The sequence below is a fragment of the Corythoichthys intestinalis genome, chromosome 1, assembly GCF_030265065.1.
Source record: "Corythoichthys intestinalis isolate RoL2023-P3 chromosome 1, ASM3026506v1, whole genome shotgun sequence".
In the NCBI taxonomy this organism is placed as follows: domain Eukaryota; kingdom Metazoa; phylum Chordata; class Actinopteri; order Syngnathiformes; family Syngnathidae; genus Corythoichthys; species Corythoichthys intestinalis.
This window is the reverse complement of record NC_080395.1, coordinates 36,713,727-36,741,217: the sequence shown is the minus strand read 5'-3', so window position 1 is coordinate 36,741,217 and position 27,491 is coordinate 36,713,727. Positions and strand designations below refer to the sequence as shown.

The 27,491-nt window shown below is 39.3% G+C and overlaps 2 protein-coding genes across 4 annotated transcripts; one reads left to right on the top strand and one right to left on the bottom strand.

Moving 5' to 3' along the window:
• Nucleotides 1-300: 300 nt before the first annotated feature.
• On the top strand, nt 301-18,699 carry LOC130912785 (zinc finger and BTB domain-containing protein 8A-like). 3 transcript variants are annotated; one of them, XR_009062642.1, is made up of 4 exons: nt 301-5,884; nt 5,993-6,117; nt 9,555-13,036; nt 13,405-18,699. XR_009062642.1 is itself a non-coding variant. In XM_057830844.1 (3 exons), exons 1-3 carry the CDS (start codon nt 5,807-5,809, stop codon nt 10,705-10,707), a joined length of 1,353 nt encoding a protein of 450 aa, XP_057686827.1. In that variant the 5' UTR covers nt 301-5,806; the 3' UTR covers nt 10,708-18,699. The 3 variants fall into 3 exon arrangements, 2 of the variants coding, with proteins under 2 accessions (XP_057686827.1, XP_057686814.1); XM_057830844.1 differs by having other exon boundaries at nt 5,996-6,117; nt 9,555-18,699; XM_057830831.1 differs by having other exon boundaries at nt 9,555-18,699.
• On the bottom strand, nt 15,074-26,219 carry si:ch1073-291c23.2 (uncharacterized protein LOC799862 homolog). The gene is made up of 7 exons (XM_057830854.1): nt 26,070-26,219; nt 22,100-22,225; nt 21,909-22,025; nt 15,743-15,799; nt 15,491-15,664; nt 15,311-15,424; nt 15,074-15,243 (listed from the first exon to the last, which is right to left on the bottom strand). Exons 2-7 carry the CDS (start codon nt 22,220-22,222, stop codon nt 15,184-15,186), a joined length of 645 nt encoding a protein of 214 aa, XP_057686837.1. The 5' UTR covers nt 22,223-22,225; nt 26,070-26,219; the 3' UTR covers nt 15,074-15,183.
• Nucleotides 26,220-27,491: the final 1,272 nt, after the last annotated feature.

The window sequence follows — 27,491 nt, the reverse complement described above, 5'->3', positions numbered from 1 at the left end:
GCTTTTCTATTTTGTATTTTCTTTTAGAGAAGTCCGAACAAAGCATTGTTTTCCAATCAGAACACTGAAGTTTGACCCTGAGAAAAAAAAATCTTTGGTACCTGTTCATGTCTAACCTGAAGTAAAATCTGGGTTCAAAAATGGTCCTTTTCCTCTACGAGTTTTCGAACACTTTTTCTTTTTAAAATTATTAATACACAGCTATTATTATATTACATTATTTATTTATAGAATACAAAATGGTGGAATGGATGGTGTGTTGTCCAGCAACAACACCAACTAGATTAGGGTTGTCTTGATCAAATCACATAATCAGAAATTGGGCTGATCGCGCCATTTTTCAGAGGATCGGAATCGGGTGAAAAGGATTGGGATTTTAATTAAAAAAAAAAAACACTGTATATTTATGATTTCTGCTTAATGCTTGTACAGCCTCTCATGCTCCCTCCTGCTGCTAAGATTGAAAGGTTTGTAGCTTTGATCTGGCGAGTGAAGGCTCTGTAGCTCTACGATCAAAGGCACAAATGTTTTAATCATCGTTTAGTCAATCTTCGTTGTCTAGAGGCTGTTCTCGACAGCGCAAGTATCAAAGCGTGAGTGAATTTGTGTGGACTCCTCATATGAATTATTTGAACGTCATGGAGAGTGATTAAAAGTATGGCGTTAAAGGTGCTGCAATGATAAATGTGGGTGCCCATACATTTCGTTCTGGTGCACTTTAAAGGGATCCATGGATAAAAAGACTTGTAGTTCTTAAAAGACGTTATTATGAGTTAAAATAATTTGATATTGAAACCCCTCTTGATGTTTTCGTTTTTCCACAATTTGTCAAATTTGTTTAAATAGTAGATCGCCATTGTTGCTGACGTCGCAGGGCGGTGACGTCACTTGGGATGAGACGTGACAAGAGTAGCAAAAAAAACATGCTCTGCTAAAATGTGCTACACCGACGAAACGTCTACAAGAGGTGAATTTGACACCCAAAGTACTACCGTGTGCTTTCAGCTTTTTTTGTTTAGATGCATACAGACAGAACATACTAAAGATGCCTTAAGAAAATACTTAAACGTAGTAATATCAAATAAGGGTGGTTTAAATATGCTACGTGACTAATGTGGTCAACAGATCAACTATCTGCTTTTTAAAGCTACCACAAGAAAACACTATGTTTAAAAGTTGAGAGGAAAACATGCAAAAAGTATTTTGAGGCAATGAAAAAGTAATAAAAGACTCAATAAAAACACAAATAGAAAGTACTCGCCGCTTTTAACCGATAAGCGCATGTGTTGGACGTCTCGCCGCGTAAAAGGAATTGCCGTAACCCGATAGTATTCATCGAGTGACAGTGACAATTTACGTCATCAAAGCGGTCATAACATTAATATTAATTCATTAGTTAATTATAACATATTAATAAAGAGGATCCCACTGGATTGATTTAATTTTCAAAACCTAATGAAGCAAAATGGCATATGTACTTTTCGTAAATAAAAACACTTTTTTGTTACTTTATTTGGCTTTTATTAAACCTACAAATGTGTCAGATCATTTTGCCTGACCCTGTATATCGCAATGTTAATTTTTTCCCAATATCATTCAGGCCTAATTTATATATATATATATATATATTTACCTTTTTAAGGGCTAAAAAGTAACAAAATAATCCAGAAATACAATGGCAATGACAAATATATAAAAATATGTACGTTTTATACTCTGCGACACTCCTGGAAAAAGCAGAAGATGTAGTACTGTAAAAAGCGCAGTACTTTAAGATGTTTGGGGTTGAACTTTTGTTCAACGAAAAAAAAAATTCTGGTTTCGGATCGGGACTATATATAGGCAGATTCGCAAAATCAGGTCACTCAGACTCCGGTGCAAAAATATGCAATCGGGACATCCCTATTCTAAATGTATTAAATGGGGTGTCAAACTTATTTTTGTTAGGGCTGCATTAGGATTTTCTTTAGAGGGACATCGTGACCGTGAACCAGTGTGATCGCCTATTATTTGTCACATGTCATAGTCATAAAAAATGGAAATTGAAATCAGTAGCGCTGTAAGACTGTTGGAAAAAAAAGTAAAAACTTTTTTTTTTTAAACATGAAGTCGACGTACTGTATTTTTTGGAATATATGGCGCACCGTCAAAGAACGAGTACATTTTCCTACATAAGGCGTGTAACAATGTATTGAATTTGTTATTTGGTCTTTAGCTTTTAACATTGTAAATATTGTTTTTACTTTTTTTGTTTTTTTTGTTTCATTTATGTCTCCCTTAGGGCTTTTTGGCTCAAAAAGAAATTAAACACGGGCACTTTTGGGAGACAATACAATAAGAGTCCAGGAAATACAACAAGCAGAAAAAAGGATTTTAACATTAAAATATAGTGGTATGAAAAAGTATCTGAACCTTTTGGAATTTCTCACATTTCTGCATAAAATCACCATCAAACGTGATCTGATCTTTTTCAAAATCACACAGATGTAAGAACAATGTTTGCTTTAACTAAAAGCACCCAAACATTTATAGGTTTTCATATTTATTTAGGATAGCATGCAAATATATGGATATGTAAGTGAACCCTTTGCCGAAGGAGACTTATAGAGCAATTAAAACCAATTTTTACCAAACAGTTTAAGTCAGGTGTGTGCCCAATCACTGATGAGTGGTTTAGAGCTGCCCTGCCCACTATAAAACGCATACGTGGTAAGAATTGTCTTGATGAGAAGCATTGTCTGGTGTGCATCATTGGTCAAAACAGTTGTCTGAAGACCTGCGATCAAGGATTGTTGATTTGTATAAAGCTCTGAAAGGATACAAAACCATCTCTAAAAGTCTGGATGTTCATCACTCGACAGTCGTTGTCTACAAATGGAGAGAGTTTGGCACGGTTGCTTCTCTCCCAAGGAGTAGCTATCCACCAAAGATGACGCCAAGAGTTTAGCGCAGAATACTCAGAGAGGTAAAAAAAAGAACCCTAGAGTGTCTGCTAAGACTGACAAAAATCACTGGTGCAGTCCATTATCTTCGTGAACACATTAACTATATGTAAAAGCCAAGAATAATATTCATGGGAGGATTCCACAGAGGAAGCCACTGTTGTCTAATGAAAACATTGTTGCTCATTTAACGTTCGAAAAAGGCACTAGGACACTCCACAGAAGTTTAGGCAAAAATTTTTTGTGGACTGATAAAACACGAGTTGAATTGTTTGGGAGTAACACACAACGTCATGTGTGGAGGAAAAATGGAACAGCTCACAAACATTAACACCCCATTCCCACCGTGAAGCATGGTGGAGGGAACATGATGATTTGGGGCTGTTTTGCTACCTCAGGGCCTGGATAACTTGCAATCATTAATGGAAGAAAGATTTCAAAAGTTTATCAGGATGTTTTGCAGGAAAACCCGAGGCTGTCTGTCAGATAGCTGAAGCCAAAAAGAGGATGGATGCTGCAACAAGACAATGATCCAAAACACAGAAGTAAATCAACTTCAGACTGGTTTCAGTAGAACAAAATACACGTTCTTGAGTGGCCAAGTCAAAGTCCAGACTTGAACCCCATTGATATGCTGTGGCATGACCTAAAGGCAGCGATTCATGCCAGACATCCCAGGAATCTGACTGAACTACAGCAATTTTGTAGAGAAGAATGGGCCAAGATTAGTCCTGATGTGCCAGACTGATCTGCAGCTATGGGAAGCGTTTGGATTGAAGTTATTGCTGCCAAAGGGGCGGGGGGGGGCACAAAATATTAAATGTGAGAGGGTTGACTTACTTATTTTTCCCCCTTCTGTCATTGTTTGCATACTCTCCTCACTAAAATAAAAAAACCTATAAATGTTTGGGTGGCTTCAGTAAAAGAAAAAACTTTTTTCATCTGTGTGATTTTGACAAAAATCAGATCACATTTGATGGTGTTTTTATGTGGAAATGTGAGAAATTCCAAAAGGTTCAGATATTTTTTCATAACCCTGTACCCACTCTTAAGAAGTCGACTACAGGGTTGTGCCGCAGCATCAATAGGGATTGCGTGGAAACAAAAAATATATCGTCTCTTCTTAATGCGTAAGACTAGTTCTCGTTGTCAAATTATTGACGTTTTAGACCAGAATGAGGTACTCCCGCACTAGCCAGCGGCCTCCATATTTGTGCACATAGTCAATTGGCTATATCAAACTAACCTCCAACCCTCACTGGAGCGGTTTACAGTGTGTCCAAATCAAAGACAATGGGCCCCAGTTGCAAATGGATGGTGGAGTTGAAGAATCTTGCAGATCGATTCAGCGTCTACAGTGACTCTGTATAGGTCTATTGTCGTTAAGAATGAGTTGAGTTGAAAGACAATTTGCTAGTATCGTTCGTGACCGATAGAACAAGCTCCCAAATGTAAATGTCAGAAATGTCGAATTGGAGTGGATCCGCTGCTTCTCGACATTGAGAGGAGCCATATGAGGAGGCTCGGGCATCTGATTAGAATGCCTCACCGGTAAGGTGTTCTGAGCAAGTGCCCTGTGGATGACCCTGGACACGTCGGAGAGACTGTCTCCTAGCTGGCTGGTAACTCCTCGTGATGTCACCGTATGAGCTTGACGAAGTGGTTTGGGAAAGGAAAATCTGGGCGTCCTTGCTTAAGCTGCTACTCCTGTGACCTGAACAGATAAGCAGAAAAAGATGATATAAAAGATTGTTACAAAAATTTATTGTTATTAGCAAGGAATTCCACGTATTTCGCACTTAATTCCTGTCAGGGAAGCTCAAGTTTGAACAAGACAAGTGTTACCTTGATAGCTCGAAAGTGCCTCTCCACATGTGGACAAAAGAGAAATGCAGGGCATGTCTCTATTTATGGGTTGACATCATAGAAACGCAACTCATTATCTCACAAACCTTGGTATTTTTCCATACAAAAACATCTTTGAGCTGAGACCTTGAACACTGGTCCCGGCTAGAACGAAGATAAGAAAACAGTCCTCCCTTGGATTCATTCAGGGCATGTTGAAAAACAACGGAACATAACAGTCCATATTTGGGCATATGGTGATACAGTCTATGGGAAGGCACACTCAACAGATTAATGCTGCAATGTTCTCATGCAAGCATAACAAAAAGCATACAAAATGTAATGTATAATGGTTGTGTTTTAAGCATGAATAAAATTCTCTCACAATTCCTCTTACACTCTGGAGCCAGTGTGTCTAATACAATATCACAATGTTTTCCAGTCACATATCCATTACCAGTTACAGGTAATCCAGTGACATGATTTGTCATGGCCTCTGTTTAAATGGATCACTATGCCCAGTTATATTTCCACTGGTTATATGCCAGGGGAAATCTACTAGTGGCTTGGTAATAGCAGATGGCATCGCAGCAAAGAGGTGTGACATGCACGTGATGTTCTGGGGTGGAGAGAGGACGTGATTTGGACATGTCAACACAGCGTCATTGTGGTGGGTGGCACACTTCCTCTATAGACTTACAACAAACAGTTTTCCAAGCTGTGCCACTTTATGTTCATGTTAATTTACAGAGTTGTGTTCTATTCTACGCAACAGGACATAAAAAGACACTCAAAGGCAATGTCCCTAACACATGAAACTCTTTTTGCTACAACTCATTCTGCATTCTGGTTGGTTCTCAGGGGACTGTCGTTTCAGGGCCCACCATACAGGGTTATGGAAATGGTCACGTCAGAAGCTAGCTCTCCCTATAAGCACCTGTTCCTTCACGTCACGCCGAGGTTCCAGCATGAAAAGCGTGTGATCGGTTTCCAACGTGGAGCATTTGCGTAGATACTGCATGTACTATATATCCTCCACCATGGTTCTTTCTTTTATTCAATTCAGTGTGGTGTGTACAGGAAATCTCAACATGGAGGTAAGATAAACCTTATTTAACTCATTAACTACAATAGAGGGCCCTCTCGGTCAAAGCGGATTGTATGATCATCCTGGAGTAATCATAGAAATATTTATTGTTTTCAAGAAGGTTGTGGGTGGCCATGCAGCTTTATTACTTGCAAGTCTGAACCACCAACGAGAACAAGATCACTTGTGTGACTGTGTGCTCAGACAGAGACAGGATCCAGCTCACCTATACCCAGCACACAAGTAAGTCCCATTACTACTTTGAAGGATATATAGCATAACTCAAACAAATTCTTAATACTACACCGTAAAAATAAGAAGCTTGTTGTTGTTAAGTAGTTTGAAATCAATGTTTTAAGTAAACAATTTTCTTCTCGTGTGGTTTGAACTAAGGCTGCAACATGAGCTAGAAAACCTTGGCTCTTTGGTTAGTTTGTGAGTCTAAGGCTAAGTTTACACAACTTATCATTTCATGCTCAGCTTTAAAAAATAAATAAATAAATAAATAAAAAATACATTTTTATGACTAAATTACTGCATACTCACTTGATTGTAAAGTAATGACTAAAAAAAAAAAAAAAAAAAAGGAGAGTAGAGCCTGCCGGCCTGATAACCATCACCCTTTACCGGAAATTATTATTTTGTAATTATTGTAATTATTATTTTGTTGTGAAAAGTGATTTTTCTGGGGGTTATAATTCAAGTATTATAATATATGTGGCGGAAAACACTCAGGTGACTTGAAGTTCCGCTATGAGACCTCCAATTTGGCCGATTTGCACGTGTGATACATCATTGGAAAGCTTAAAAGGTCAATTTTCTGTGGGGAAAAAAAAACTTTGTACAGGAGGACATTTAATTTATTATTATTTTTTTTTTAAACAGCAAAACCCTAACTGGACATGAGAGCACGCGAGATCAGAATTAAAGACACCATGATTTTAACGAGATATTATCCCGTACTTACCTTGTTTCGATCCAAAAACTCCATAAGCATGAGTTATCGAGTGTCAAGACACAGATGTGAATGGCCACAGCTGGATTTTTGGGGGATTTTATAGGTGAAACATCGTAATATAACAAGGGTCGCGATGCAGAAATCGCAGATGTCAAGGAGTAATCGAGATTTTCATTTTCATATATTTACCCTTTTAAACATTTTTTTTTTCAATTTTTTGTTGTTTGGATCAATTATTTATCATCTAAAATATTGGGGAAAATGCGACAGTAACGAAAAAATACAATTAAGCGATAGTTATGAGGTAGATATCCGTGACTTTTTTACAGACACCAATTTTTTCATTGTGACGTAATTTGTTTAAAACTTTAAAATATGCGAGTAAATAATTTTTTTTAAACGAAATATTTGACAACAATTAATGATTCTAAGCTAAAAACGACAGACATTTTGATTAATAAATATATTAATTACCTTTGTTTTATGGCTGGGTTGAAACAAAAGTGGTTGCGCGACGTCTATAAACGAGGGTTTTCAGGGTATAACAAATTAAAAATAGTTTGGGGGCTTAATGTGCCATGAATCTGCTATGGCAGCATATAGACATATTGTTCTATCAAACACAACAGTTGTTTTGGCTTAAAATACGGCAGTTTCTTTTAAAGAGGAGTGCAGGAGCAGAAACTGCTTTTACACTCGCGCCTGTGTTTTCCGCCGTATATATACTTTTTTAATGGTAGGGCAGCGTTTTTTTTTTTTTAAATTTTAACTAACACAAATAATTATTATAATGTTACTCAAAGCTGAATGAATTAGGTACACATTTGAGTTAAATAAGCACACTGAAAAACAATAATTATCAACATTTTATTTTTAATACAAAATATACTAAAATTAAATCTTTCCTGCTAAATTTAAAATGTGTAATTTAATGCTTAAGGTCCTGAGCCGTGTGCATTTGTTCTGGCCATTTTTTTTATATGTAAAAAAAAAGTGCAAACTCTCAGGTAAAGGTGTTTTTTTTGTTTTGTTTTTTTAAAAAATAATTTTAGTTCATTCAAAGTCCCCTCAGCAATAACATTTTCACCAAAAATTACCACTCCAAATAAAATGAATTTGACAGACCAAAAAAATATAATACAATTACTGAAAATGGAGTACACAGAGAAGAACAATAAACCAAATGATCATCATTTTGAACATACTTTCTACTCTCGCTTCACTCAAACCTTATTTCTCCCACACTATGTTGTGTTCCGTTAGCAACAGTACCTCAGCCAATGAGATAAGTGGGTTTTTGAATTGTCATTGTTCCGCCAGCTCATTGGTCAAAAAGCAAGATAGGCGGTGGAATGCGTTTCCCCGCATATTCATTGATTCTAGTATTTGTTCGTTCTACAAATAAAACACTATTTTGGAGTTTGATGATCGTAAGGGACAAGGCGCGTCCCTTGAAAGCTCAATAAGGGACGCAAACTTTTGTTTCTGAACACCGGATGATTCTGTTTTTCAAGGGACAGTTGGAAACCCTTCTGAGTCCAAATGGATTGGGACGTCAACTGCTCATTGGTGGAAGGGTGCATCTCGGCCAGAGAAAGAACAAAATGTTATTTATGACCTTTTTATTTTGGCTAGTCTAACAAATTCACAATAATGATAAAATAAGTTAGGAATACTCCAGATAATACATAACTGAAAAGAACTGAATAACTTGAGTTATGTACCCATAAATATTTGAAGTTACCATGACTAGAAGGAAGTTTTTTTTTTTAACCCATAACGAGACGTGTGCTTAGTCCCTCCCCCTTGGCCGCAGCAGTATGACTACATAAAATAATGTTAAGTGATGTTTATGGATTTGAGGCTTAAGGCCATTTCTTTCTTTAGAAAACAGGTATACTTTCAATTAATGGGGACCAATTAGTTCCCGTGGAGATGACGTTGCCTTGGTTTGTGAGGGATACAATTATTTGTGTCTGATTTCACGCAGTTTGGAACTTTGAGGCTATTATTTGACAAATCTTTTGAAAATTATGTACAGTGTAATGTGTTCCAAATATTATGCAAATTTGATTTAAGAGTATAAAAATAAAATGCTTTTGTTTTTCCATTAAACTCACGAGTTGCATTGTGTCTCAAGGCTCTGTAAAATTAACATCAATCTCAACCACTTGTGATAAATTGTCACAAGATGAGCCCAATTAAAGGAAAACTGCTTCAAAGTAATGTTCCACAATATCAAGCAGGACACAGGTTTCAAGCAATATGGGTGGAAAAACAATCTCTCTGCTGCTGAAAAGTGTGTGTACTTTGTTTAGGGTATGAAAACATCGCATATTTCCAAAAAACCTATGCGTGAACCATCGAATTGTAAAGAAATTTGTCGCGAGGCGAGTTCGTGCAGATAAAGGCAAAACACTACGTCTTTTGCTTGATGATGCTTCAGACGTTCTCAATAGGGTTTGAGGTCAGGAGAAGATGGTGCCCACACATTTGCTGTCAATGATCTACAGAGCCTTGAGACACAATGTCACTCATGAGTTTAATGGAAAAACAAAAACATTTTCTTTTTATACTCCTAAATCAAATTTGCATAATAACTTGAAACACTTGTTCGTTGTTCTCTGGCAAAGGAGCACCCTCCCACTAAGTCTGCCAACTGTAAGATTCAGCCTTTCAATAAATGCTAAGTTTTCCTGATATTTGCTCTTATCTCAATCAGGTGCATTCTGGCAGCTTCCAGTCCAGTTCTGGCCACTATCATCTCCTCAACAGGTTCTCTAGTGGATCTTCAGGCTCCGTGTTTGGCCGACTCAGTCCTTGAGCTCGTATTGGACTTCATTTACACGGGAGTTGCGCCTTCCACTCGGAGTTGGCGACAGTACCAAAATCTACTTGCCGCTGCTTGCCTCTTGGAGATGGAGCAACTGCGGGAGGTTCTAATGAAGTCCCCACCAATGGAAGTTAATGATGCAAACAGAGAAAATGATTTAGATTGTGGTGTAACATTCACTGATACGTTTTTAAGTAAAAACCCAGCAAATACGACCCATGTGGACCAAGGTTTTCCGTTTTCCACCTCTCAGAGCTGTGGGCTGGTACCGGTCATACGTCACAGCAGCGAAGTTGCAACGTCACGGTGGAGTCTCCGAGAGGCTTCCGTGGCGGAGAGTGACCAATGTTGGAAAATGCATAGTTCTGATGAGTCAACGCATCAAGAAAATTTTGGTTCTGACCTGCATAATAGCAGCTGCGAGCCCAATGAAATACCTTTTGCGGAGAACTCCTACGCAGGAAAATACCCAAAGACCAAACTGGAAGACAACTGTGGGCTTGCTGAGATGAGAAAACAACATGAGTCTGTTAAAGTCCTTCATTCACACCTCAGTGATGATGACCGCCTTCATCCTGACTATCATCTCCCATCGAGTTTATCGGACCAATTGAGTGATGAAGAAGAGGCCGGTTTGTCCAGCAGTTTAGAAACCGCAAAGCAAACACCTAAACATCTGGACACGGCATTAGAGCATGAAACGGTGTCAGCGGTTGGCCATCCTCACCCAAACATGGATAAAATTGAGTCCTCTTCCAGACTGTTCATGCATGTGTCTAGTAAAAAAGGCGACACAGCTCCCACCTTGCATGACGGCGTTCAAGCTTCCAAGTCCACACTCATCCCGTTCCAGTGCTCCCTGTGCCCACGCTCTTTCAGCCAGCGCGGCACTTTGAACAGACACATGCGCTCTCATTTGGGGGTAAGGCCCTTCCCCTGCCCCCGGTGCCCCATGAGCTTCTCGCGACAGTACCGCGTGACGGAGCACATGCGTATTCACCAGCGCTGCCTAAGCGACTGTCAGAAGCTTTCCTCGATATGAACGAGGACAAAAAGGATACTTACACTTGTTTGTTTAGAGTAGGTGTTTCTACTGTATACAGTGGGGCAAATATGTATTTAGTAAACCACCAATTGTGCAAGTTCTCCTACTTGAAAAGATTAGAGAGGCCTGTAATTGTCAACATGGGTAACCCTCAACCATGAGAGACAATGTGGAAAAAAAACAGAAAACCAAAATTTTTAAAGAATTTATTTCCAAAATAGAGTGGAAAATAAGTACTTGGTCACCTACAAACAAGCAAGATTTCTGGCTGTCAAAGAGGTCTAACTTCTTCTAACGAGGTCTAATGAGGTCTAACGAGGCTCCACTCGTTACCCGTATTAATGGGATTATCGGTATAAAAGTCACACTCCAAACTCCACGATGGCCAAGACCAAACAGCTGTCGAAGCACACCAGAGACAAAATTGTAGACCTGCACCAGGCTGTGAAGACTGAATCTGCAACAGGTAAAACGCTTGGTGTAAAGAAATCAACTATGAGAGCAATTATTAGAAAATGGAAGACATACAAGACCACTGATAATCTCCCTCGATCTGGGCCTCCATGCAAGATCTCACCCCGTGGCGTCAAAATGATAACAAGAACGGTGAGCAAAAATCCCAGTACTAAACGGGGGGACCTAGTGAATGACCTACAGAGAGCTGGGACCACAGTAACAAAGGCTACTATCAGTAACACAATGCGCCGCCAGGGACTCAAATCTTGCACTGCCAGACTTGTCCCCCTGCTGAAGCCAGTACACGTCCAGGCCCGTCTGCGGTTCGCTAGAGAGCATTTGGATGATCCAGAAGAGGACTGGGAGAATGTTTTATGGTCAGATGACACATAAATAGAACTTTTTGGTGGAAACACAGGTTCTTGTGTTTGGAGGACAAAAAATACTGAATTGCATCCGAAGAACACCATACCCACTGTGAAGCATGGGGTGGAAACATCATGTTTTGGGGCTGTTTTTCTGCAAAGGGACCAGGACGACTGATCTGTGCAAAGGAAAGAATGAATGGGGCTCGAGATATTTTGAGTGAAAATCTCCTTCCATCAGCAAGGGCATTGAAGATGAGATGTGGCTGGGTCTTTCAGCATGACAATGATCCCAAACACACAGCCAAGGCAACAAAGAGGTGCTTCGTGAGAAGCATTTCAAGGCCCTGGAGTGGCCTAGCCAGTCTCCAGATCTCAACCCCATAGAAAATCTGTGGAGGGAGTTGAAAGTCCGTGTTGCCCAACGACAGCCCCTAAACATCACTGCTCTAGAGGAGATCTGCATGGAGGAATGGGCCAAAATACCATCAACAGTGTGTGAAAAGCTTGTGAAGAGTTACAGAAAACGTTTGGCCTCCGTTATTGCCAACAAAGGGTACATAACAAAGCATTGAGATGAACTTTTGGTATTGACCAAATACTTATTATCCACCATGATTTGCTAATAAATTCTTTTAAAAAAATCAAACAATGTGATTTTCTGTTTTTTTTTTCACATTCTGTCTCTCACGGTTGAGGTTTACCCATGTTGACAATTACAGGCCTCTCCAATATTTTCAGGTGGGAGGACTTGCACAATTAGTGGTTGACTAAATACTACCACTGCACTACATACCACTGTATGTCTTTCTGAATGGATCCAGACCTATTACACTAGGAACAATTCGAAAAAGACAATATGTTGCGTTAGATTTTTATGCTGATTAAAACAAGAATTGGCATGTTGATTCCAAAATTGCAGTCAGCTTTTTTTCTCCACAGCTTCTGACATACAGTGTATCACAAAAGTGAGTACACCCCTCGCATTTCTGCAGATATTTAAGTATCTTTTAATGGGACAACACTGACAAAATGAAACTTTGACACAATAAAAAGTAGTCTGTGTGCATCTTATATAATCGAGTTTATTTATTTTCCCCTCAAAATAAAGCCATTGATATCTAAACCCCTGGCAGCAAAAGTGAGTACACCCCTATAAAAAAATGCACATCCCTAAATGTCTGAGTACTACTTGTCATTTTCCCTCCAAAATGTCACTCGTTACAGGAGTGCTGTCAGCATTGCTGCAGAGATTGAAGAGGTGGGGGGGGGGTCAGCCTGTTAGTGCTCAGACCATACGCTGCACTCTACATCAAATTGGTGTGCATGGCTGTCACCCCAGGAGGAAGCCTCTTCTGAAGACGGTACACAAGAAAGCCCGCAACAGTTTGCGAAGACATGTCAACAGAGCACATGGATTACTGGAACCATGTCCTATGGTCTGATGAGGCCACGGACGCGCGCACCACTCATATTTTTCTATCATTTCCATCTTCATTTCAATGGTAAGCCTTACCTTTTTTTCACCATTTGCACTAAAATTCTTGGAACCCATGTTGATTTCTCACAAGAATATATGCCATGCGTCCTTCTTGCGGGAAAACAAAGAAAAGGCGGCACTGTCATAAATCGTCGTATTTCGAGCATGTCGTCGGATGTAGAAACAAATAGCGAGTCAAATTTTACGTTGGATGTCGAAAAGATCGTGTGTTGAAGCGAACGTATGTCGGGGTACCACTACTTGATAATCTAATAATCAGTTATCAGTATTATTAGTGTGATTACACTTGCTTATTCTCATTAGTTAACAGCGAGTCACATGCCTTCATACTGACTTCGTGAGACAGTGAAACATGTCTGGTATTCTTCACAGAGTTGGACTACATGCACACACCTTAAACTCCGTACACTAACAGGTAAACAGGTCACGACGGCTCCGGACGTAGAAGCGAGGGAGCACAGGAACCAACCCAACGGGACAAGCATTTCATCATCTGTTACTCAAGATAGAATGCTAAATAACCACGGTTTTGGGGTATATACAGTGCCCTCCATAATTTTTGGCACCCTTGGTTAAGAGGTGTTTTTTAGCTTCTAATAATTTTTTATTCAAATAATATGGGACCTTAATGGAAAAAAAGAGAAAAATCCAACCTTCAATACAAGTGCATTTATTCAGGACATTTTAAATCAAAATCTGTTGCCCTCTGCCCCAAAAGTTGAAGATGGGTCGTCACTGGGTCTTTCAGCAAGACAATGACCCAAAACATATGGCCAAATCTACACAGAAATGGTTCACCAGACACAAAATCAAGCTCCTCCCATGGCCATCTCAGTCCCCAGACCTTGTTTTGTTGGCAACGGGGGGTTGTACAAAGTATTAACACCAGGCGTGACACACATTATTTGATGTCAAATAATTATTTCTTTATGTGGGATTTTTTTCCCCCACTGAATAAATGCACTTGTATTGAAGGTTGGATTTTTCTCTTTTTTTCCATTAAGGTCCCATATTATTTGAATAAAAAAAATATATTAGAAGCTAAAAAACATCTTAACCAGGGGTGCCAATAATTATGGAGGGCACTGTAGGTCACTGGCAGAGAGTGGCTTCATTAGGGTAAGGGAACTATCAGCTAGAATTCTGTATCTGTATTCACAATATCTCTAAAATCAATATAGTTGGAGTACATACTCCATCAAGTCTGTGAGTCTTTTCTTGAGGCTATTATTGCATCTTTTAGGTACTTTCCATTCACAGTGATGAATGAACCCACACAACAGGTAAATAATATAGTTTTCACTCGACCTCTACTGGCGTCCTGTGGATGTTAAAATGCCAATTTCTAACAAGGACTACAGAAATCAGAATACTGTTTTTGCTGTTGCTTTTTTCCTTTTTTTTTTTTTTTTTTTTTTTGTTTAAAGAAAATTATATGAGTTAAACAGAATATTAATCATTGCTGTTTCATCCCTTTTGTTTTTAAAAAGAAAATGATAGAAATATGAACTATTTTTCTTTATTTGAAATAAAAAATGTGAATGCAGTATATAAAAACAATGAAATAAAAGAATATTTTCTATCGAAGGGCTTGTTGCAATCCTTTTTAGATAAAAAAAAAACAAAAACAAAAATATTTAAAAAATGAAAATAACAAACAACATAAAAGTGAATGTTTTTGTATTTTTAAATAAAAGATTTAAATTAAAAAATTTTTTTTTAATATTATGGATGATTATTAAGATAATATTTGCTATTAAGAGGCTCAAATTAGACATTTAGGGCAATTTTTAGGTAAACAATGTCTCAACAGTTAATCACCTATCTAAATAGTCGTCGAATCATGTGATCATCGCGTTAGCCCAAGCTGACGGACATAATAGCCCTTCATAGGAAACCCTAACTTCGATGTGGCCTCTTGACAAAGATGAGTATGACACCCAGTTTCCTTACATCTGTAACACGTGTATCTTGTCAAAGAAAGTGCTCAGGTCTAGCAGCAACAAGGATGATTAAATTAAAAAAAAAAAATCAAGCTCACTTAAAGAAAAAAAACATTTATTATAATACTGGGATCTGTTTTTTCATGTCTGAATGAATAATGGTTTACATATGCACAAAGAGTGATTAATTTTTGTACCAACAACTTCACTATTCGTCTTGTAGTTCAGCAGGTGTTGCATTGGATGTTGTTGACCTCACTACAAAGGCCTGAGGAAAAGAGAAGAAATTTTACTACATGACACCAAATCACATTTCACCTTCTTAACTTTTGTACCTTTGTCCGACTGGAACGCAGGGCCGCCGTGGCCAGCGATGACATCACAATAAAAATAATCACACCAACAAAAACATAGAACATAAAGACCATGCCCAACGTCTGCTCGATTGCCTGAAAATAGACATGTCTATTTTTTTATAAACTCATCACCAATGTGTTAATCGAGTGTGTACTTACGGCAGCTGTCGTCATTGAATGTCTCGAATCATCTACATTGTAAGTCATGTTTTCCTCTTCAAACACGTCGTAGCTTCTTTCAAAACTCAAGTGCTCCATGTGTGGAATGACAATAATGGCGGTCCAAATGGATCCGAATATGGCCACGATGCTCAGAGCCAAAGATATAGTCACCTACAAGTGGAAAAAAGACAGACAAGATGATTTCTCTACGTCCAATTGTGTCTTTAAAATATTGCAAAATAGACTTACAGTTTGTTTGGTTGGGTTATGTTCCGTTATGATATACAGAATTCCACATATGATGAACTGCAAGACCAAGAAACCAAATTTATAAATGTATTATTTAGCATGTAAACTAGGTATGTCCCACGATCTAATCACGTGACCGGAAATATATATACCGTAATTTTCAGACTATAAGGCGCATCTGACTATGAGCCGTCACCCACCATATTTGACACGAAAATGGCAATTGTTCATCGATAGGACGCACTGGACTATAAACTGCAGTCATCCTCACTGTATTATGGGATATTTACACCAAAAGATATCAACTGGTAACACTTCCTTTGACAGCAACATCATAAGACTGTCATAAGACCAAATGAACCACCATCAAACCACCAATTGGCTACAAAGCTTGATTTCTTCAATAAGCTTGGGGGAGACAGTCAACCACTGCTGCTGCCTACTGTCAACACTGTTGTCATCAGGGGCGTTACCGGGGGGGGGCAGGGCACGCTCTGCCCACCATAAGAAAACTGGATGTAGTACTAACGGCAGTCTGGGCACCGCGTATGGTATCCCTCTCATGTTCACTTCTTACTTGCATGTGTTTTTTGGTGTTTTGTTGCCCTCTGCTGGCGCTTGGGTGCAACTGATTTTATGGGTTTCTGCGCTCTCTGCTGACGTGATTATATGTCAACGCGAAGTCAGTGCTATACAGACCAGCTAACGTCTACATCCAGTATACAGTGGCAGTCTTCACAGTCTCATCTCATCACACTGTTTGTGTCTGATACATGCATCGCTTGTGAGTTACAGTGGGGCAAATAAGTATTTAGTCAAACACCAATTGTGCAAGTTCTCCTACTTGAAAAGATTAGCGAGGCCTGTAATTGTCAACATGCTGAACCAGGAAAAACAGAATGCGGAAAAAAAAACAGAAAATCACATTGTTTTATTTTTAAAGAATGTATTTCCAAATTTGAGTGGAAAATAAGTATTTGGTCATCTACAAACAAGCAAGATTTCTGGCTGTCAAAGAGGTCTAACTTCCTCTAACGAGGTCTAACGAGGCTCCACTCATTACCTGTATTAATGGCACCTGTTTTAACTCATTATCGGTATAAAAGGCACCTGTCCACAACCTCAGTCAGTCACACTCCAAACTCCACTATTAGCAAGACCAAAGAGCTGTCGAAGGACACCAGAGACAAAATTGTAGACCTGCACCAGGCTGTGAAGACTGAATCTGATATAGGTAAAACGCTTGGTGTAAAGAAATCAACTGTGGGAGCAATTATTAGAAAATGGAAGACACACAAGACCACTGATAATCTCCCTCGATCCGGGGCTCCATGCAAGATCTCACCCCGTGGTGTCAAAACGATAACAAGAACGGTGACCAAAAATCCCAGAACCACACGGGGGGACCTAGTGAATGACCTACAGAGAGCTGGGACCACAGTAACAAAGGCTACTATCAGGAACACAATGCGCCGCCAGGGACTCAAATCCTGCACTGCCAGACGTGTCCCCCTGCTGAAGCCAGTACACGTCCAGGCCCGTCTGCGGTTCGCTAGAGAGCATTTGGATGATCCAGAAGAGGACTGGGAGAATGTGTTATGGTCATATGAAACCAAAATACAACTTTTTGGTTGAAACACAGGTTCTCATGTTTGGAGGAGAAAGAATACTGAATTGCATCCGAAGAACACCATACCCACTGTGAAGCATGGGGGTGGAAACATCATGCTTTGGGGCTGTTTTTCTGCAAAGGGACCAGGACGACTGATCTGTGTAAAGGAAAGAATGAATGGGGCCATGTATCGAGAGATTTTGAGTGAAAATCTCCTTCCATCAGCAAGGGCATTGAAGATGAGACGTGGCTGGGTCTTTCAGCATGACAATGATCCCAAACACACAGCCAGGGCAACAAAGGAGTGGCTTCGTAAGAAGCATTTCAACGTCTTGGAGTGGCCTAGCCAGTCTCCAGATCTCAACCCCATAGAAAATCTGTGGAGGGAGTTGAAAGTCCGTGTTGCTTAACGACAGCCCCAAAACATCACTGCTCTAGAGGAGATCTGCATGGCGGAATGGGCCAAAATACCAGCAACAGTGTGTGAAAAACTTGTGAAGAGTTACAGAAAACGTTTAGCCTCCGTTTTTGCCAACAAAGGGTATATAACAAAGTATTGAGATGAACGTTTGGTATTCACCAAATACTTATTTTCCACCATGATTTGCAAATAAATTCTTAAAAAAATCAAACAATGTGATTTTCTGTTTTTTTCCCCCATATTCTGTCTCTCATGGTTGAGGTTTACCCATGTTGACAATGATAGGCCTCTCTAATATTTTCAAGTGGGAGAACTTGCACAATTAGTGGTTGATTAAATACTTATTTGCCCCACCGTATATTTCTTCTTTGTATATATTTGGCATTCCATAGTTATTAGTGATGTGTATTTCATTTTGTTTACATATATGGCAAATGTAGTTATATTGTTTGTTGCTTGTGAGCTAATTAGCTAGTGCTCCTACTCAAAATGACACGCGTGTGTGTGTACTTTGTGTTATTTTGTGATTTGTGCAAGTTATTGACACAATGTTTTATTATTTTCAGTTTTACAAAAAAAATCAGAAACGTGCTCCTGTCAAGAGAAATGATGACTTCCGTTAAGCCCATTCAACTTTGTCACGTCTGATTTCTCTTTGGAGCTTCTTATGTTCGCTATCTGTAAATTTGTGTACACACACACATTGAGGACAGAATAATCCCATTCATATAGTACTGATGTGTTATAAGTTTTAACATTTGTGTGTAACGCCTACTATTTCACCTTAAAAAAAAAAAAAAAAAAAAATGAAAGGAAATGCTGGTTTTGTTCCTAGGGGGCGTTACACACATTTACACATATATATATATATATATATATATATATATATATATATATATATATATATATATATACATACATACAGTGGGGAGAACAAGTATTTGATACACAGTCAATGGGAAAACCCATACTCACAAATAACGTGCCGATGCTGTGCAACATATATTTTTCGAGATCTAGTTCCCAACCGCTTTTTGCTACACCCATGTGAGCCGCCAGCTACGCACACCTCCGTAAAAATAAGAGTCCTTCAATGAGTTTATCACTCGTAGACGTCTAATCCATTTAAAGTGATTAAATCAATCGCAGATACCCTCCCACTTCAAATGGATTGGATGTCTAGCGCTGTCAATGGCAGCCAATGGGTTAAGCAGTGTCTGACCAAGCCATAATAGCAATTATTTTACAGTCAAGTGAGTATGCAGAAATTTAGTGCCACAATCCATCTTGACAACAGCCAATCACATTCTGCCCACCTCAGTCAGATTCCCCTTTCACAAACATATCCCGGTAAATTCCCTTGTAAGGTGACGCAGGATTTACTCGCGTCATTGCTTTCAGGTATGTAGAGATATCCCGGGAATGACGCGGGTTGGACACTTTCACAGTCTTGTCCCGTGTTGCCCACTGGTGCTCTCTGTGCGGGGAGGGCTGCTGTCGAGATTTTATAACCCGGACATTAGATCATTTTTGGTCAGCATCGGCTGTCACATTGTTGGTCAAATCGTGTTTTGTTACAGAGCCGGTTGCGGGAGCGTTCTCGACGTCGTAACTGCAGCCAATTGAAGCTCATCAAGAATGTATTTAAGCCCAGGCGATCCAAGAAAAGGGTGCTGCGATATTAACTTGCTGGGCGCCATTCGACACCTCTGCCGCTCTGGTTTTTAAATCCCCTACATTGTGCTGGTATTTGAGTGTATTTTTTTTTTTTTTGTCATATCGGCTCTCAGCCTACCGCTTAGGTTGGTATTATTGATCCCCATCAACTTACTGTCACGGACCCATTGTGTTATTCCCCCTTTTCCACAATCGTGTGTATTTTTTTTTTTTTTGTATTTAATATCAGGCATGCAAACTGGTTAGAGGTGAAAAAGGTGACAAAGTAACATGGACACACGGCATGCGCGGAAAAGTGCATTTCATAGTGCAACCAGAGACATCTCGTATTAAACACAGTACATAATAATTTAACAAATACAAGTCTAAATCTCTCATCCTGAAATCAGAAAATATAAGATGCATTAAGTAGCAAATTATACAAAATCTAAATGATAAAATATACAGAATGTCCCATTTGCATTAAGCAGAGAACAGCTGTACAGCATAAAATATGAATTTACAGGTACAGTATAAATTCCATTCACTTAACTATTATGTGTTAGATAGATAGATAGATAGATAGATAGATAGAATAAAAAAAATTACAAGTCTTCAAAAGCATTAACTGTAGTGATCATAACTTTATTTACATTCAACCAAAGCAATTAGTCCCATGCTCCTTAACTTCGATTGAACAGAAGTACACCTGTAGGCTGTTTTATGAACGGAGGTGTGTACGAACAGCGCGGGAATGGGGGTACTTTCAAATGCGACCTGTAGCGCAGGGGTCCCCAACCTTTTTTGCACCACGAACCGGTGTTATTTGGGGTTTTTTTTCACGGACCGGTGTTCTGACAAATTTTGCAACCCATCAAAAATAGCAACGATGCGGTTCTGTGCATGCGCGTAACGTTAAACATAACCGCAAAATGCGCAAATGCAGCGATTCCAAAGTAAACACTACAAACTTTCTTGAAAGAAAGGAATATTAACTTAAGTTTGATCATGGAAGGACTTGTAGAAAAGTTCTCAGATACATCCTGCCATGTAAGCTGCACACAACAACTTCACACCGCTCTCACCATTAACGACTTCGCCTTGTCGTTAAACATTAAGATACAATGCTGGAAATTGTAGCAAGGTTTTCAATGCTCTTGTAGCGATGTCAGGATATTTCAGAATGACTTTAATCCAGAACCTCGGTAGAGTTGTTGTCTCAAATATACGTTTAATAAGGTCGCTGTCATTTGCGATCTCTACAAATTGATCTTCATGTTGCACAGACATGCTAGAATCACTCGGTTTATTCACAAACGGGTCACGAATCCACTCCTTCGCAGTTCGTGGGTCTTCGAGGTTGTAGGCTCGTCAGGTGCCCTTTTCGCCGTAAAAATATCTCCAAAGACGTCTGTTTTCCAGTCATCTTCTCTCGTGTGGGGGCAAATTATTTTCGGAAACAAATGTGCTGCGCCCGCGGCCTAGCAATACGTTATTATCGAGGACAAGCGCGCATAGATATATTATATACACAAACAGGATGTACTGCTAGCAGTCCAATCAATGGATTTCTATGACGACATTCTAATCTATCCCGTAGTATTATATCTAGAGTAGACAGGGATATTGGTGTATTAAGCAGGGGCACAGGGTTAATTCAGCCAGAATGCGGTCGTTATTAAATTATTTTTTCTGTGCGGCCCGGTAGCAAATGGTAGCAGATGGGGACCCCTGGTCTAGGTCATAGGACTAGAGTGTAGTTTTGAGCATGGACTACGGTTTTAAAGTTAACGGTTTCACTCGCTCGTTGACATGACCCCCCCCCCCCCCCCCCCCATTTTTTTCTCCTCGGATCTACGTGATTCAGAATGACCCATTTTGATTTCAAAACGGCGAAATTTTGCCGAAAGGTGGCATGTTTGCATGCCTGAATATACCCTTCAATGCACGCATCCCTCCGGTGTTTTTTGCTTTGAGGTGCAACCTTGTTTCCACAGTTGCGGACCCTAACATCGGCAACAAAAAAACCCACACATTTCCAAAAATGGATGATGGACCTTTCTTCCTCGGCTCTACAATCCAGTAACAATTTCCTTTTGTTATGTTTTCAGTTTAACTGAGCTATTTCCAGCTTGTTATGTTGATGATTGCGATGTTTGTTGTCCGCTTTTCGTCTTACTGCGAAGAAAGAGGAAGTGACGATAGACCGGCCATGATATTTACGTCATCAGCCATCACCTGGGAATTTAACGCTTGCTTTCACATACGCCCTCAGCTTAGCTTTATCTTGGGGGTGGGGAAAAAAGACATTTTGATGTGCTTTTTTTTGTCCCACTTTAATAAATTTCCGAGGTATCAGATCTGGATTCGGTATCGGCAGATCCTCAAAATCAGGTAACTCAGACTCGGACTCACGTGCAAAAATAGGTGATCGGGACATACACACATGATGTAACGTTTTTAATTTATGAACTCACCATTGCTCCTACCACATATCCTGGTTGGATGGCTGTCCAGGTATCAGGATAATGACTGTTTTTATCCACAACAATGGCAGTAATGATGAACGATACTCCCATGATAAGCACAGCGATCTGGAATCGCAGTTCTAGTCAAAAAAGAGGGACAATAATGCCATGTGCAGAAAACTAGAAAAGTGATCTCTCACCCCAACAAGCTGTGGTTGGACATTGATGAAGCGATGGAGAGGTTTAGCTCCACCCACTGTGGTGTCTTGGAGAGCAGCATTGTTCTCACCTGCTTGTCTCACAGATAAGAACTCCACTGACATGGTCTAGGCAAACATGGATACATGAGGATGATTACGATGTAGATATATACTCTTTATATATGGCGGAAAACACAGACAAGGCTGAGAAAGCAGTTTCTGCTCTTGCACCCCTCTTTAACGTAAACTGCTGTATTTTAAGCCAAAGGAACTGTTGTGTTTGATAGAAAAATATGTTTATATGCTGCCATAGCAGATTCATGGCGCAATAAGCCCCCGAACTATTTTTAATTTGTCCGTTTTACCCTGGAAACCCCCGTTTACAGACGTTGCGCAACCGCTTTTGTTTCAACCCAGCCATAGAAAGAAGGTAAGTAATTTTATTTATGTCTCAAAATGTCTCAATTTTAGCTTAGAATTGTTAATTGATCTCTAATATTTCGTTTAAAAAAAAAAAAAAAAAAAAAAAAAAAAAAAAAAAAACGACTTAAAAAAATTATTTACGCACACAGTTATTTACCTCATTACTATGGCTTAATTATATATTTTTTTGTTACTGTCGCATTTTCCCTGATATGTTCGATGATAAATAATCGATCCAAACAAAGAAAAATTGCATTTTTTTTTTTAAAAGGGTAAATATACTGTACAGTATGAAAAAGAACATCTTGACCACTCCTTGATGTCTGCGATTTCTGCATCGCAACCCTTGTGATATTACTGTGTTTCACCCATAAAATCCCTCAAAAATCCGGCTGTGGCCATTCACATCTGTGTCTTGACACTTGATGACACATGCTACATGGAGTTTTTGGATCGAAACAAGGTATGTACACGATAATATCTTGTTAAAATCACGGCTGTCAGGGAAATTCAACTTTGAACTCCAAGACAAGTGTTACCTCGATAGCTCGATTACAGAAATGAATACAACCCCAACCATGGATTGCTTTGCTTCGAAGGCTTTATGAACAAGAGCTCTTGGGTACAAAATGATCTGATTCAGCCAGGAGCTGTGATCACCCAGAGTATGAAGAAGTACAATAGAGGCTGGACATGTATATATATATACAGTGCCTTGCAAAAGTATTCGGCCCCCTTGAACCTTGCAACCTTTCGCCACATTTCAGGCTTCAAACATAAAGATATAAAATTTTAATTTTTTGTCAAGAATCAACAACAAGTGAGACACAATCGTGAAGTGGAACAAAATTTATTGGATAATTTAAACTTTTTTAGTAAATAAAAAACTAAAAAGTGGGGCGTGCAATATTATTCGGCCCTCTTGCGTTAATACTTTGTAGCGCCACCTTTTGCTCCAATTACAGCTGCAAGTCGCTTGGGGTATGTTTCTATCAGTTTTGCACATCGAGAGACTGACATTCTTCCCCATTCTTCCTTGCAAAACAGCTCGAGCTCAGTGAGGTTGGATGGAGAGTGTTTGTGAACAGCAGTCTTCAGCTCTTTCCACAGATTCTCGATTGGATTCAGGTCTGGACTTTGACTTGGCCATTCTAACACCTGGATACGTTTATTTTTTAACCATTCCATCGTAGATTTGGCTTTATGTTTTGGATTATTGTCCTGTTGGAAGATAAATCTCCGTCCCAGTCTCAGGTCTTGTGCAGATACCAACAGGTTTTCTTCCAGAATGTTCCTGTATTTGGCTGCATCCATCTTCCCGTCAATTTCAACCATCTTCCCTGTCCCTGCTGAAGAAAAGCAGGCCCAAACCATGATGCTGCCACCACCATGTTTGACAGTGGGGATGGTGTGTTCAGGGTGATGAGCTGTGTTGCTTTTACGCCAAACATATCGTTTTGCATTGTGGCCAAAAAGTTCAATTTTGGTTTCATCTGACCAGAGCACCTTCTTCCACATGTTTGGTGTGTCTCCCAGGTGGCTTGTGGCAAACTTTAAACGAGACTTTTTATGGATATCTTTGAGAAATGACTTTCTTCTTGCCACTCTTCCATAAAGGCCAGATTTGTGCAGTGTACGACTGATTGTTGTCCTATGGACAGACTCTCCCACCTCAGCTGTAGATCTCTGCAGTTCATCCAGAGTGATCATGGGCCTCTTGGCTGCATCTCTGATCAGTTTTCTCCTTGTTTGAGAAGAAAGTTTGGAAGGACGGCCGGGTCTTGGTAGATTTGCAGTGGTCTGATGCTCCTTCCATTTCAATATGATGGCTTGCACAGTGCTCCTTGAGATGTTTAAAGCTTGGGAAATCTTTTTGTATCCAAATCCGGCTTTAAACTTCTCCACAACAGTATCTCGGACCTGCCTGGTGTGTTCCTTGGTTTTCATAATGCTCTCTGCACTTTAAACAGAACTCTGAGACTATCACAGAGCAGGTGCATTTATACGGAGACTTGATTACACACAGGTGGATTCTATTTATCATCATCGGTCATTTAGGCTAACATTGGATCATTCAGAGATCCTCACTGAACTTCTGGAGTGAGTTTGCTGCACTGAAAGTAAAGGGGCCGAATAATATTACACGCCCCACTTTTCAGTTTTTTATTTGTTAAAAAAGTTTAAATTATCCAATAAATGTTGTTCCACTTCACGATTGTGTCCCACTTGTTGTTGATTCTTGACAAAAAAAATTAAATTTCATATCTGTTGATGACGATGATAAGAAACCACAGTCCTCCCTTGTATTCATTCAGGGCAGATTGAACAACACAGGAACATAACAGTCCATATTTGGGCATATTGTGATACAGTCTACAGTAGTCAAGGCCATGAAAAGGCACACTCAACAGCTTAATGCTACAATGTTCTCATGCAAGCATAACAAAAGCATACAAAATATGACGTATAATGGTTGTGTTTTAAGCATGAAAAAAATTCTGTCACAATGGCGTCTTTAATTACTGTATGCTCTCGCGTGCTCTTACCTCCAGTTAGGATTTTGCTGTTTAAAAAATTATTATTTTTTAAAAATGCCCTCCTGTTGAAAATGTTTCTTCCCCCAGAAAATTGAGACTTTAAGCTTTCCAATTTTGAAATTTGGCCAAATTGTCTTGTGACAAATTGGTCTCAGAGCGGAACTTCAAGTCACCTGAGTGTTTTCCGCCATGTATTTATGTATTCCCCCAATGCTTTTTCATGTATTTGTTCATTTTTATTTCTAAAATGTAAATTCATGCATCAAGGGGTTAAAATGTAGCTTTTTTTAAAAAAATTTAAGCTTTGAGCTTTCACTTTGTTTCTTATTGTCTTTTTTTTAGTAGGAAAGAAAAAAACAAATCTGAGAAAAATCTATAAACTAAATTTTGTTGAACATTTTAATTTTTAAGTCATATTGCCCAGCCCCTGTGAAAAACGATATACGGACCATTTTCAACAAAAAATGCCTTAAAACTTTGGAAACCTGATACAACTGTATCAAAATGAAAAGATATTTCACAACCATGTTGCTCTTTTCATCCTCCAGTTGTGAATTTTAAACAAGTTTGTCGCTAGTCGACGTGCAATCTTATGGGTGGCAGCTAATGAGCATTTGTTCAGTGCAAATGTATTGGACGTCTTTCGCCGTCAATGGCAACCTAATGCTGTAATAGAAAACTAGAATTCCTGGGGACTTCTCACATGACTACACACTACAGCTATGTCAACATCCCTAAATAATGAACACATGTCTTTCATTAAAATGCCGATCTAAACGTTTTAACTTGATTTGTTCCAAGTTGTTTGTAAATCGCGCAAACACTGTCAATAACCAGAAAAACCATAACAAAACACTCTGCTTTTGCACATGACGTTTAGAAGACCCCCCCCCAAAAAACAAAAAGCAAACAAACAAAAAAAAAACGTTCAAAACCAAACACAAGTCGTTGCGGGTGGTAGGAGGGGAATAAAATAAAATAAAATAAAATAAAAAACAGAAGGAACAAACCTTTTTCCGGAGCTGCGACGCATACAAGTCTGACTTCTCTTCTTTCACATTACATTCAGGAATGTAATGAAATCTAACACCAAAAAAGAGGAAGGGAAACGGATTGACGATTTCCGGTTTTCTGCTTTAACCCCTTGGTGCCTAATTGTACTACTCTGGACGGTGGTAGACGTCCAATCATGTGGCGCCCCATCGTCCTTCTGCTGTGAATTGAAATGAGTTTATCACTAGTGGCCAGAGTTATACAAATACAAATGTACATGAAGGACAAGAGGAATTAAAAAAAATAAAATAAAAAATACATGAAATATACAATGGTATGAAAAAGTATCTGAACCTTTTGGAATTTCTCACATTTCTGCATAAAAACACCATCAAATGTGATTTGATCTTTGTCAAAATCATACAGATGAAAACAAGTGTTTGCTTTAACTAAAACCACCCAAACATTGATAGGTTTTCATATTTTAATGAAAATAGTATGCAAACAATGACAGAAGGGGAGATATAAGGAAGTGAACCACCACATTTAATATTTTATGCCCCCCTTTGGCAGCAATAATTTCAACCAGAAGCTTTCTGTAGCTGCAAATCAGTTCAGCACATCGATCAGGTCTTATCTTGGCTCAATGTTCTCTACAAAACTGCTGTAATTCAGTCAGATTCCTGGGATTTCTGGCATGAATCGCTCTCTTTAGGTCATGCCACAGCATCTCAATGGGGTTCAAGTCTGGACTTTGACTTGGGCACTCCAGAACTTGTATTTTGCTCTTCTGAAACCAATCTGAAGTTGATTTACTTCTGTGTTTTGGATCATTGTCTTGTTGCAGCATCCATCTTCATTGTAGCTTTAACTGTCTTACAGACGGCCTCAGGTTTTCCTGCAAAACATCCTGATGAACTTTTGAATTCATTCTTCCATTAATGATTGCAAGTTGTCCAGGCCCTGAGACAGCAAAACAGCCCCAAATCATGATGCTCCCTCCACCATGCTTCACGGTGGGGATGAGGTGTTGATGTTGGTGTGCTATTCCATTTTCCCTCCACAGATGATGTTGTGTGTTACTCCCAAACAATTCAACATTGGCTTCATCAGCTTACAAAATATTTTGCCAAAATTTCTGTGGCGTTTCCAAGTGCCTTTTGTGAACATTAAACGAGCAACAATGTTTTTTTTTGTTTTTTTTTAGACAGCAATGGCTTCTTCCGTGGAGTCCTCCCATGAACACCATTCTTGGCCATAGTTTTACATATAGTTGATGTGTGCACAGAGATATTGGACTGTGCCAGTCATTTCTGTAAGTCGTTAGCAGACACTCTAGGGCTCTTTTTTTACCTCTCTGAGTATTCTCCGCGCAACTCTTGGCGTCATCTTTGTTGGACGGCCACTCCTTGTGAAACAACAGTGCCGAACTCTCCATT

Excerpts from the sequence above, each read along its gene's own strand:
- LOC130912785 (XM_057830831.1), top strand. The coding sequence starts at position 5,807 with ATGTACTATATATCCTCCACCATGGTTCTTTCTTTTATTCAATTCAGT. Across the intron at positions 5,885-5,992 it reads CAGGAAATCTCAACATGGAG|AAGGTTGTGGGTGGCCATGC; the intron begins GTAAGATAAACC and ends ATTGTTTTCAAG. Across the intron at positions 6,118-9,554 it reads CACCTATACCCAGCACACAA|GTGCATTCTGGCAGCTTCCA; the intron begins GTAAGTCCCATT and ends TATCTCAATCAG.
- si:ch1073-291c23.2 (XM_057830854.1), bottom strand. The coding sequence starts at position 22,222 with ATGTCAGTGGAGTTCTTATCTGTGAGACAAGCAGGTGAGAACAATGCT. Across the intron at positions 22,026-22,099 it reads TCCAACCACAGCTTGTTGGG|ATCGCTGTGCTTATCATGGG; the intron begins GTGAGAGATCAC and ends CTGCGATTCCAG. Across the intron at positions 15,425-15,490 it reads ATTCAATGACGACAGCTGCC|GCAATCGAGCAGACGTTGGG; the intron begins GTAAGTACACAC and ends GTCTATTTTCAG.